General features: G+C 47.5%; 1 protein-coding gene across 1 annotated transcript in view; it reads right to left on the bottom strand.

The window, feature by feature from the left end:
• LOC106586669 (sushi repeat containing protein X-linked) overlaps positions 1–13,362 on the bottom strand; it is a 36,112-nt gene that overhangs the window by 3,520 nt on the left and 19,230 nt on the right. Inside the window, 9 exon segments of the mRNA XM_045707436.1 lie at positions 74–195; positions 1,160–1,293; positions 4,690–4,711; positions 5,062–5,219; positions 5,348–5,466; positions 5,795–5,918; positions 7,135–7,311; positions 7,473–7,669; positions 12,390–12,426. Coding sequence (XP_045563392.1) covers positions 74–195; positions 1,160–1,293; positions 4,690–4,711; positions 5,062–5,219; positions 5,348–5,466; positions 5,795–5,918; positions 7,135–7,311; positions 7,473–7,669; positions 12,390–12,426 — 1,090 coding nt within the window.

Here is a 13,362-nt window from a genome sequence, read left to right as displayed (position 1 = left end):
CTGTGTAAATTAGTTGTAGGTTTGTTATGAATGATGATGGTGTGTGTGTGTGTGTGTGTGTGTGTGTGTGCACCTGAGTTGTAGGGCCAGCCCTGGAGGGATAAGTCTGTGGCGGATACGGCCGATCTGTGCTGGGTAAATCCCCACCAGCTCAATCATTGTCACATGCCTGAGGTCCAGACCACACTGGGCATGCTGGAACACGCACGCATGCACGCACGAATGCGCACACACACACACACACACACACACACACACACACACACACACACACACACACACACACACACACACACACACACACACACACACACACACACACACACACACACACACACACACACACACACACACACTAATATCATAAACACACAAATAACATTGTACATACACTAGCACAGAACATGAAAATGTACTCACATAGACATTTCACTGAATCTATCACCTGGACAGTTAAAAGGCGAGGTTGGAATGACTCACAGCATATGACAAGAGCCACCTCTTTCGTGACACTTTTAAAGGTCAGGCCTTTAATAGCTTTTTATGGCAGAGAACCCTCCAAACAGCCTGAATTTACAGAGAGCACTGGCCTTTTTTTACTCTGCGCCATGACATTTTCTGTTTAGCAGGAACTGTGGCACTACACACCCCATCAGCACAACCACTTCAAACACACGCATTCTGCTGCGGCGCTCAATAAGCAGAATTATACCTACGCTCCCACTCAGTCTCTCCTTTCTCTCAGCCTCCCTCCCTCCCTCCCTCCCTCCCTCCCTCCCTCCCTCCCTCCCTCCCTCCCTCCCTCCCTCCCTCCCTCCCTCTATCCATCTATCCCTCCCTCCCTCTGTCCCTTCCTCTCCCTCTATCCATCTATCCCTCCTTCTCCCTCCCTCCGTCCCTTCCTCTCCCTCTATCCATCTATCCCTCCATCCCTCCCTCTATCCATCTATCCCTCCTTCTCCCTCCCTCCGTCCCTTCCTCTCCCTCTATCCATCTATCCCTCCATCCCTCCCTCTATCCATCTATCCCTCCTTCTCCCTCCCTCCGTCCCTTCCTCTCCCTCTATCCATCTATCCCTCCATCCCTCCATCCCTCTGTCCCTCCCTCTCCCTCCATCCCTCACTCTCCTCTGTCCTCCTTCCTTGCCTCTCTCCCTCACCTGTAGGTCAGTCATCTGGAACCTGTATTAATGATTGGCAGCTGTGGGAGCAGAGATGATGAGGAGACGTTGTTTCTCATAGAACTGGTCCAACAGACCCGAGGCCGTACGCACCCCCACGTTGATGTTCATAGCTGTGACATGACATAATAAAACACTATATACCATTGCATCATATCACATCATCATGTTTTATGAAAGTAAATTATGTTCTTTTTGTAAACAATTGAATTGCAATTGCCAATAAAAAAATATATACATTTATTTCATTGCTGTTTTACTCTGTACTGGTCTTGTTGCGAGAAGCATTGCTAGCTTATGATCCAGAGCGTATAAGAAGTGCTATGTGGAGCATCACTATATTACACAATACAATAGAAGTATAATACACCTCTATTCGACATTATAAACTGGGTGGTTCGAGCCCTGAATGCTGATTGGCTGACAGCCGTGGTATATTTAAGCAATAAGGCATGAGGGGGGTGTGGTATATGGCCAATATTCCACGGCTAAGGGCTGTTCTTATGCACGACGCAACGTGGAGTGCCTGGATACAGCCCTTAGCGGTGGTATATTGGCCATATACCACAAACCCCAGAGGTGCCTTATTGCTATTATAAACTGGTTACCAATGTTATTAGAGCAATACAAATAAATGTTTTGTCATACTCATGGTATACGGTCTGATATAACACGGCTGTCAGCCAATCAGCAATCAGGGCTCGAACCACCCAGTTTATTACAGGCCATATACCACAGGTATGACAAAACATAATTTTTTACTGCTCTAATTACGTTGGTAACCAGTTTATAAGCTTAACATCCTTATCATTTATCGCCCTCCAGGTTCCCTTGGAGAGTTCATCAATGAGCTTGACGCCTTGATAAGTTCCTTTCCTGAGGATGGCTCACCTCTCACAGTTCTGGGTGACTTTAACCTCCCCACGTCTACCTTTGACTCATTCCTCTCTGCCTCCTTCTTTCCACTCCTCTCCTCTTTCGACCTCACCCTCTCACCTTCCCCCCCTACTCACAAGGCAGGCAATACGCTTGACCTCATCTTTACTAGATGCTGTTCTTCCACTAATCTCATTGCAACTCCCCTCCAAGTCTCCGACCACTACCTTGTATCCTTTTCCCTCTCGCTCTCATCCAACACTTCTCACTCTCCCCCTACTCGGATGGTATTGCGCCGTCCCAACCTTCGCTCTCTCTCTCCCGCTACTCTCTCCTCTTCCATCCTATCATCTCTTCCCTCTGCTCAAACCTTCTCCAACCTATCTCCCGATTCTGCCTCCTCAACCCTCCTCTCCTCCCTCTCTGCATCCTTTGATTTCCTCTGTCCCCTATCCTCCAGGCCGGCTCGGTCCTCCCCTCCTGCTCCGTGGCTCGACGACTCACTGCGAGCTCACAGAACAGGGCTCCGGGCAGCCGAGCGGAAATGGAGGAAAACTCGCCTCCCTGCGGACCTGGCATCCTTTCACTCCCTCCTCTCTACATTTTCCTCTTCTGTCTCTGCTGCTAAAGCCACCTTCTACCACTCTAAACTCCAAGCATCTGCCTCTAACCCTAGGAAGCTCTTTGCTACCTTCTCCTCCCTCCTTAATCCTCCTCCCCTCCCCCCCTCCTCCCTCTCTGCGGATGACTTCGTCAACCATTTTGAAAAGAAGGTTGACGACATCCGATCCTCGTTTGCTAAGTCAAACGACACTGCTGGTCCTGCTCACACTGCCCTACCCTGTGCTTTGACCTCTTTCTCCCCTCTCTCTCCAGATGAACTCTCGCGTCTTGTGACGGCCGGCCGCCCAACAACCTGCCCACTTGACCCTATCCCCTCCTCTCTTCTCCAGACCATTTCCGGAGACCTTCTCCCCTACCTCACCTCGCTCATCAACGCATCCTTGACCGCTGGCTACGTCCCTTCCGTCTTCAAGAGAGCGAGAGTTGCACCCCTTCTGAAAAAACCTACACTCGATCCCTCCGATGTCAACAACTACAGGCCAGTATCCCTTCTTTCCTTTCTCTCCAAAACTCTTGAACGCGCCGTGCTTGGCCAGCTCTCTTGCTATCTCTCTCAGAATGACCTTCTTGATCCTAATCAGTCAGGTTTCAAGACTGGGCATTCAACTGAGACTGCTCTTCTCTGTGTCACGGAGGCTCTCCGCACTGCTAAAGCTAACTCTCTCTCCTCTGCTCTCATCCTTCTAGACCTATCTGCTGCCTTTAATACCGTGAACCATCAGATCCTCCTCTCCACCCTCTCCGAGCTGGGCATCTCCGGCACCGCGCACGCTTGGATTGCGTCCTACCTGACAGGTCGCTCCTACCAGGTGGCGTGGCGAGAATCTGTCTCCGCACCACGTGCTCTCACCACTGGTGTCCCCAGGGCTCTGTTCTTGGCCCACTCCTATTCTCGCTATACACCAAGTCACTTGGCTCTGTCATATCCTCACATGGTCTCTCATATCATTGCTATGCAGACGACACACAATTAATCTTCTCCTTTCCCCTTCTGACAACCAGGTGGCGAATCGCATCTCTGCATGTCTGGCAGACATATCAGTGTGGATGACGGATCACCACCTCAAGCTGAATCCTCGGCAAGACGGAGCTGCTCTTCCTCCCGGGGAAGGACTGCCCGTTCCATGATCTCGCCATCACGGTTGACAACTCCCTTGTGTCCTCCTCCCAGAGTGCTAAGAGCCTTGGCGTGACCCTGGACAACACCCTGTCGTTTCTCCACCAACATCAAGGCGGTGACCCGATCCTGTAGGTTCATGCTCTACAACATTCGCAGAGTACGACCCTGCCTCACACAGGAAGCGGCGCAGGTCCTAATCCAGGCACTTGTCATCTCCCGTCTGGATTACTGCAACTCGCTGTTGGCTGGGCTCCCTGCCTGTGCCATTAAACCCCTACAACTCATCCAGAACGCCGCAGCCCGTCTGGTGTTCAACCTTCCCAAGTTCTCTCACGTCACCCCGCTCCTCCGCTCTCTCCACTGGCTTCCAGTCGAAGCTCGCATCCGCTACAAGACCATGGTGCTTGCCTACGGAGCTGTGAGGGGAACGGCACCTCCGTACCTTCAGGCTCTGATCAGGCCCTACACCCAAACAAGGGCACTCCGTTCATCCACCTCTGGCCTGCTCGCCTCCCTACCTCTGAGGAAGCACAGTTCCCGCTCAGCCCAGTCAAAACTGTTCGCTGCTCTGGCACCCCAATGGTGGAACAAGCTCCCTCACGACGCCAGGACAGCGGAGTCAATCACCACCTTCCGGAGACACCTGAAACCCCACCTCTTCAAGGAATACCTGGGATAGGATAAAGTAATCCTTCTAACCCCCCCCTTAAAAGATTTAGATGCACTATTGTAAAGTGGTTGTTCCACTGGATATTATAGGTGAATGCACCAATTTGTAAGTCGCTCTGGATAAGAGCGTCTGCTAAATGACTAAAATGTAAATGTAAATGTAAATGTATAACAGCAATAAGGCACCTCTGGGGTTTGTGGTATATGACCAATATACCACGGCTAAGGGCTGTATCCAGGCACTCCGCGTTGCATCGTGCGTAAGAACAGCCCTTAGCCGTGGTATATTGGCCATATACCACACCCCCTTGGGCCTTATTGCTTAAATAACCCACATAAGTATGTGTCACAGGCAGTGCTGGTCGATTTCAGAGCAGGCGCTATTGATCTTCTGGATCTCTGTGATCGATCGACAGCCCACCCTGGCCGAGGGAGACATGCCCATTTTCACCTCCAGTGAACCCCTCAGCACACCTGACCACCGCTTCATTACTGCTAAACACAACATGGTGGATGTGTCATGTACGTTTGTGTGGTGTCTGTGTGTGTGTGTGTGTGCACAGACACGTACCTGCACAGTTGGTTTCCGTGCCGACCAGGTGAGACCATGCTGGCACACCCTCGCAGCGCTGCCCTGCAGCTCATACCCTCCTGTACACTTGAACTCACAGGTTGCTCCATAGTTATTACCATCGCTATCACACTTCATAAAACTGTTGTCTGGAGGGGTCATGGGGCTGCAGCGACGCACTGGTGGCACAAAACAGATTCAGAAAGCCACTTTCACAGGAAAAATGTGTAAGTTACGTGATTGTTCCTTCAAATGTCAGAACATTGCCCCAGTAAATTTCAAACTGGCCCTAATGTTGGGGGGCCACCTCGTACTCTGACAGAGAAGCTGCAGCTGCCCTTATTCCCGGCGCGGTCGTAGACGGTGTAGGACATCTTATGGAGACCCTCAGGGAAGTGTCCAGGAGGCTTCCCTTTCAATGTAACACTGTAAAAAGCCTCAGTCAAAAAAGATTTACCCTACTATTACTGCTGCTACCCTTTTTAACTTCCTGAGAGTCAGATAAACTGATGGATACTATTGTTATCTGCGTGCAGTTTGAAGGAAGTTGCTAACTTCCGCAATGTTGTGCTAACACTAGTTAGCAATGGCACATGAAACTACTTTCAGACTGCACGCATGGACATACAAATGGCATCCATGAGCTTATCTGGCTCTGGGTAAGTAGAACATGGGCTTAATTGCCAAAATCTCACAATATTCCTTTAATGCTACATGTTAAAGGAAGGGGTTAAGGGTCAGGGGTCAGACTGACTCGGTGAGGATGCCGTCAGCCGTGTCCTTGCCCTCTGGTGTGTCCCAGGTCACCCTGGCTGTGAGCCTGCTCGGCTCTGCTGTCTTCTCCTTCAGGTTAGGACACTTTATTATTGGGACGTCATCTACCAGAGGGGGGGGGGAGAAGTAGAGAGAGGGGGAAGTAGAGGAGAAAAGGAGATTTCGGGAGACAGAGACAGGAGAGAAACAGGAAGAGAGAAAAATAAAAAGGAAAACTGTTATCCAGAGTGATCCCCCTGTTCTGTTCTGCGATGTTGTGTCCTGTCTATGTAACTGGGCTGAATCTAGACTAGAGAAGCTATTGTCACCGCAGACCAGGAGAATCAATGTAATTTCACTAGAGCAGAAAGCACTCTACTCCATCACAGCTATGTGTGTCAGTGTGTGTGTGTGTTACACAACCTGTTCTCTGATCGAAATCACTCAAAAAGTCAAAATCTGACTTTCTTGGACAAAAGAACATGCAATATGATGTGTTGTCTTGAACGTCAGTGATACATTTTTGCGTCTCAGGCTTAGCCACAAAAACACACACACACACACACACACACACACACACACACACACACACACACACACACACACACACACACACACACACACACACACACACACACACACACACACACACACACACACACACACACACACACACACGCACACACTTCAGCCATGCTTATAATTACATAAACACAGTCATTGAACATCTACTTTCCCTGTGAGATTGCTAGTTGTCTGCTGGGTGTAATTTGCTGGTGGGGATGAGGAGGGAGGAATCTGAATCTCACCATATCCATCGTCAGTAATGAAGACAAGCTACAGTGAACAATGTCTCCACAACTGCATTAACAAATCACACACCACCTTAATTAAAATGTGTTTGCATACGAGATGCTACTCCAGTTGTTCTGAGACTGGGATTGTCATAGTTCATAGTGTGTCATGCTTGAGCTAGCAGCACAGGCTTATGGTTACTCACCCTTACACTGTGTGTGTGTGTGTTTGTTTGACTTAGGTCTTCATTAAACCTGTCTATAATTACGCCTCTTTCCCACAGAGCAGTAAGTCATTAAGTCAGTCAGGATTCAGAGTGAATGTGATTTATCATTTAATTGATCCCATAGTCTAGAGAGCAGCCTATATGCAGCCTATAAACTGTTAAACCGTGTGGGGGTTGGAATTAGGATGTGGCTAAATTCAATGTGCTTTTGACGTGGAAAACTCAATAATAATCACATAGCTACAGACACGCACACACACCACAAACACACTGTACATCTGTAAATGCACGCACGAACACACACACACTCTCTGACTCACCCACACAGACGCTCTCTCCTGAGGTCCAGGTCTTGTGGTACTGGCAGGTGACAGTATTGGGCCCCTTCAGATTGTATCCAGGGGAGCAGAAGAACTCACAGCGGGAGTTAAGGTAGGAGCCGTCTGAACACGTATAGCCCCCGTTCACAGGCATCTGCAGCTTAGGACACCGGATCTCTGACAGAGAAACAATGAATAGTCCATACATGTCTGATTGTCAGGTAGATGGTCAGGTAGCTGGACACACACCTCTATTTTTGATGTAGAGGTGTGTGTCCAGTGATGTTGTGTCTCGCCAGTAGTACAGGTGTGTGTGTGTGTGTGTGTGGTGGTCTCACCCCTGCAGGCGTAGTTCCCTGACCAGTGTTTGCTGGCCAAACACACCACCTCCGCGTGTCCATGCTGCATCTCGTAACCCCTCTTACAGTGGATCTTACAGCGGATCTTACAGCGGATCTTACAGCGCGATCCCATCACGTTTCCATAGTATTCACATCGCCGTGCTTCACCTTGATGGGAGCGCACCAAGGGGTCCCTAAACAGGGGTGGGAAGGGAGTTAGAGGGAGAATTACAGTGCATTCGGAAAGTATTCAGACCCCTTGACTTCTTCCACATTTTGGTTCGTTACAGCCTAATTCTAAAATGGATTAAATAAATGTTTTTCATCAATAATCTACACACAATACCCCATAATGACAAAGCGAAACAGGTTTTAGACATTTTTGCACATTTATAAAAAACAATAAAAACAGTCATTGCTATGAGACTCGAAATTGAGCTCAGGTGCATCCTGTTTCCATTGATCATCCTTGAGATGTTTCTACAATTGATTGCAGTCCACCTGTGGTAAATTCAATTGATTGGAAATGATTTGAAAAGGCACACACCTGACTATATCAGGTCCCACAGTGGACAGTGCATGTCAGAGCAAAAACCAAGCCATGAGGTTGAAGGAATTGTCTGTAGAGCTCCGAGACAGGATTTTGTCGAGGCACATATCTGAGAAAAGGGTACCAAAAACGTTCTGCAGCATTGAAGGTCCCCAAGAACACAGTGGCCTCCATCATTCTTAAATAGAAGAAGTTTGGAACCACCAAGACTCTTCCTAGAGCTGGCAAGCCAGGCCAGACTAAGCAATCGGGGGAAAAGGGCCTTGGTCGGGGAGGTGACCAAGAACCCAATGGTCACTCTGACAGAGCTCCAGAGTTCCTCTGTGGAGATGGGAGAATCTTCCAGAAGGACATCAATCTCTGTGGCACTCCACCAATCAAGCCTTTATGGTAGAGTGGCCAGAGAGAAGCCACTCCTCAGTAAAAGGCATATGACAGCCTGCTTGAAGTTTGCCAAAAGGCACCTAAAGGACTCAGACCATGAGAAACAAGATTCTCTGGTCTGATGAAACCAAGATTTAACTATTTCGCCTGAATACAAAGCATCACGTCTGGAGGAAACCTGGCACCATCCCTATGGTGAAGCATGGTGGTGGCAGGATCATGCGGGATCATGCGGTGACTAGTCAGGATCGAGGGAAGGACCTCAGGCTGGGGCAAAGGTTCAACTTCCAACAGGACAATGACCCTAAGCACACAGCCAACACAACGCAGGAGTGGCTTCAGGACAAGTCTCTGAATGTCCTTGAGTGGCCCAGCCAGAGCCTGGACTTGAACCCAATCGAACATCTCTGGAGAGACCTGAAAATAGCTGTGTAGTGACGCTCCCCATCCAACCTGACATACCCAATATAATAATAATAATAATAATAATAATAATAAGACTCGAGGCTGTAATCTTTGCCAAAGGTGCTTCAACAAAGTAAAGGGTCTGAATACTTATGTAAATGTGATATTTCAGTTTTTTATTTTGAATACATTTGCAAAAATGTCTAAAAACCTGTTTTTACTTTGTTATTGTGGGGTATTGTGTGTAGATTGATGAGGGAAAAAACGATTTAATCCAGTTTAGAATAAAGCTGTAACGTAACAAAATGTGGAAAAAGTCAAGCAGTCTGAATACTTTCCGAATGCACTGTATACCATTCATATAAAAGAGTGAAATAAAACCTACTGGTTCAGCTATCCATCCATAGAAAATATTAATATTATTTTTGCATCAATGTAACTAGGGTTGTGTGGACATCCATGTTTTCTTACCTTACACACAGAGACTCTCTTAATTTTAGAGAGAGCAGGCACTGACTTACCCATAGCAACATACATAACCTATACCCACTGACCACAGGATAGTGTTTACAGCATAGACTAGAGAGATAAAAGCTGCAGTGCTAGTGTTTAGCCACCAATCAATCATCACAGGTAGATAGACAGATACAATGGGTTTGTCACTTACCATAGTCCACACTGACATAATAGAAATGCTTGCTTGAATAAAGAAGAGACAGAGGGGTTGAGAGAGAAGGAAAAAGTGTGTTTGAGTGTGTGTGTGTGTGTGTGTGTGTGCGTGTGCTTGTGTTCGTCTGTCCTTGGTCGCTGTAGATACAGTGGATTAAAATGGGATCATTCCATCATAGTGTTGATTAGAGCTACTTAACCCCTTCAATTCAACTATCAACAAATAGAACCTTCAGAATAGAGGCTGAAGTGGATGATAATTAAGAGCTGATTTACAGCAATATGGTCATAATCGAATCAAACTTTATTTGTCACATGCGCCTAATACAACAAGTGTAGACCTTACCGTGAAATTACCGTGAAAATAATAAAAAGTAACACAATAACGAGGCTATATAAAGGAGGCACCAGCACCGAGTCAGTGTGTGGGGGTACAGGTTAGAGGTCATTTGTACATTTAGGTAGGGGTGAAGTGACTATGAATAGATAATAAACAGCGGGTAGCAGCGGTGTACAAAACAAATGGGGGGGTCAATGTAATAGACCGGTGGCCATTTGATTAATTGTTCAGCAGCCTTATGGTTTGGGGGTAGAAGCTGTTAAGGAGCCTTTTGGTCCTAGACTTGGCGCTCCGGTACCGCTTGCCGTGCGGTAGCAGAGAAAACAGTCTTATATTGGGTGACTGGAGTCTCTGACAATTTCATGGGCTTTCCTCTGATGCCGCCTATTATATATGTCCTGGATGTCAGGAAGCTTGGCCCCAGTGATGTACTGGGCCGCACGCACTACCGTCTGTAGTGCCTTACGGTCAGATCCCGAGCAGTTGCCATACCAATTGGTGATGCAACCGGTCAGGATGCTCTCGACGGTGCAGCAGGATGCTCTCGATGGTGCAGCCCGTGTGGCTCAGTTGGTAGAGCATGGTGTTTGCAACGCCAGGGTTGTGGGTTCGATTCCCACGGGGGACCAGTATGGAGAAATAAATGTATGAAATGTATGCATTCACTACTGTAAGTCGCTCTGGATAAGAGCGTCTGCTAAAATGTAAAACGTAGACATTTTTGAGGATCTGGGGACCCATGCCAAAGCTTTTCAGTCTCCTGAGGGAGAAAAGGTTTTGTCGTGCCCTCTTCACGACTGTCTTGGTATGTTTGGACCATGATAGTTCGTTGGTGATGTGGACACCAAGGAACTTGAAACTCTCGACCCGCTCCACTACAGCCCCATCAATGTTAATGGGGGCCTGTTCGGCCCTCCTTTTCCTGTAGTCCACGATCAGCTCCTTTGTCTTGCTCACACTGAGGGAGAGGTTGTCCTGGCACCACACTGCCAGTTCTCTGAGCTCCTCCCTATAGGCTGTCTCATTGTTGTGATCAGGCCTACCACTGTTGTGTTGTCAGCAAACTTAATGATGGTGTTGGAGTCGTGTTTGGCCACGCAGTCGTGGGTGAACAGGGAGTACAGGAGGGGACTAAGTACACACCCCTGAGGGGCCCCAGTGTTGAGGATAAGTGTGGCAGACGTGTTGTCACCTACCCTTACCACCAGAGGGAGGTGTTAAGTCCCAGGGTCCTTAGCTTAGTGATGAGCTTCGTGGGCACTATGGTGTTGAATGCTAAGCTGTAGTCAATGAACAGCATTCTCACATAGGTGTTCCTTTTGTCCAGGTGAGAAAGGGCAGTGTGGAGTCAGATTGAGGTTGTGTCATCGGTGCATCTGTTGGGACGGTATGCGAATTGAAATGGGTCTAGGGTATTCGGGAGGATGCTGTTGATGTGAGTCATGACTAGCCTTTCAGAGCACTTCATGGCTACCGACGTGAGAGCTACGGGTGGTAATCATTTAGACAGGTTACCTTCGCTTCCTTGGGCACAGGGACTATGGTGGTCTGCTTGAAACATGTAGGTATTACAGACTCAATCAGGGAGAGGTTGAAAATGTCAGTGAAGACACTTGCCAGTTGGTCCGAGCATGCTTTGAGTACACGTGCTGGTAATCCATCAGTGTGAATGTTGACCTGTTTAAAGGCCTTGCTCACATCGGCTACCGAGAGCGTTATCACACAGTCATCCAGAACAGCTGGTGCTCTCGTGCATGCTCTGGATGACTATGTGATAACGATCTCGGTAGCCGATATGAGCAAGACCTTTAAACAGGTCAACATTCACAAAGCCGCGGGGCCAGATGGATTACCAGGACGTATAATAATCGTGAGGGATAAAGATTTGTCAGAAGAAAACTAAAGTTGCCTCATCTTTCCTCTGCCAGTTGGACCACTCTATCCATTCCTCCAACGCTTTTGTAAAGATTCCTTTAGAGAATGTGAAGTTTGAGGGGACACCAGGTTCGTATTCCAGGGAAATAAAATCTGCAGTGCATTTCCCGCTGGCTCGGAACACACACACATCCTTGTACGCACACATACACACTCTCAAACACACACTAGCCCAGGCTAATCTCCAGCTGGACAGGAGCAGGTGTGTGTTTGTGTTGGCTATATCTCCTGAGTAAGATAACACAATACTATGCATCTCTACAGAGGAGAAAGAGTTTGGTTTGGCCTAGAGGGTAAGGTTCCATGTCCAACTGACCTCAATGAGAAGTTGGAAGTTAGTTTGACATAATTGTGTCAGTTTGTAAAACACAGTGAACGGATGCAGAATATCGGCATCTTGTGGAAAGAAAATGAACCCAAGTGTAGACATTACATTGCTCGGCTATTCAAATAACAATTTTTCCCCCGTGTTTTTAAAAAGTAAAAAGTTATTGCTTTGAGTTTCAGAGACTTACGTCAACCCTAAACTCTCCTGCATGTTGAAAGCAAGTGTCTGAGAGTGTGGAAAAGTGTGAGAGCATGTGGCAGCAGAGCTTGATCAAAGCATTCACCTCCACTTCTACGAGCATACGTGTCTTCATCATCTCCATAGACATAGTAGGCCGACCCTGGGAAAATATGAGGGCGAAGAAAGCAGTTAGTTACCAGGCAAGGAGAGAGCAAGGCTGTGTTCAGGATAAGAGTAGGGCTGCATTCAAAGGGTTTAGCAACGTTTCAAAACATGACGTAGGCCTCATCCTTGAGCAAGAGTTGGTTTGGATTTTACTGGTGTTTTGCAAGAGGGAATTATTAAATCAAGGCTATCACTGTTGGAAAATATTGCTGAACTATTCCTCCAAAGAGAACCCCAGGTTGGACCATAAGAGAGATCTCTTGAAAAGGGGTGGCAGGTAGCCTAGTGGTTAGAGTGTTGGGCCAGTAACTGAAAGGTTGCTGGATCGAGTCCTTGAGCTGACAAGGTAAAAATCTGTTGTTCTGTTGTTCTGCCCCTGAACAAGGCAGTTAACCCACTGTTCCCAGGTAGGCTGTTGTAAATAACAATTTGTTCTTAACTGACTTGCCTAGTTAAATAAAGATTCCACAACACACAGAGAGAAGATAAACCCCATGGGAGCCTTTCTCCCCAGCAGGTTTGCTCTTAGTGAAACTTTGCTCTAAAACCAGTGGTGCAATAGCCACCTCACACTGGGTTCACATTCAGTAAGCATGAATGTGACCCAGGGTGTTGTTGTGCGGTCACCAACATACTTACTGTGATGTTGGTTTCCTCTTCTTCTTGGTCACTGATATGAGAGAGATAGAACGATGACAGCAAATAATGGCCTTCAATTGCTTTCACCTGTCAAGTTCTTTGATAATAGTTGTCAAAAGGAAAGAAGATAAGAGTATTGGGACATCACTTGTCAAGCAGACAATGCTTCCCTGTCACAGCAAAATTACTGCATGATCCAGAACTTTCTGCTTCAAAATTAAACATAACCATTCAATGGAAAATAAAGGAAGAGTGGCATGAGGGAGAGAGAATGGGTGATAGAAGAGAGGAG

The sequence above is a fragment of the Salmo salar genome, chromosome ssa25 (genome assembly GCF_905237065.1).
Source record: "Salmo salar chromosome ssa25, Ssal_v3.1, whole genome shotgun sequence".
Lineage (NCBI taxonomy): Eukaryota > Metazoa > Chordata > Actinopteri > Salmoniformes > Salmonidae > Salmo > Salmo salar.
This window is presented reverse-complemented; position numbering and strand designations above follow the sequence as displayed.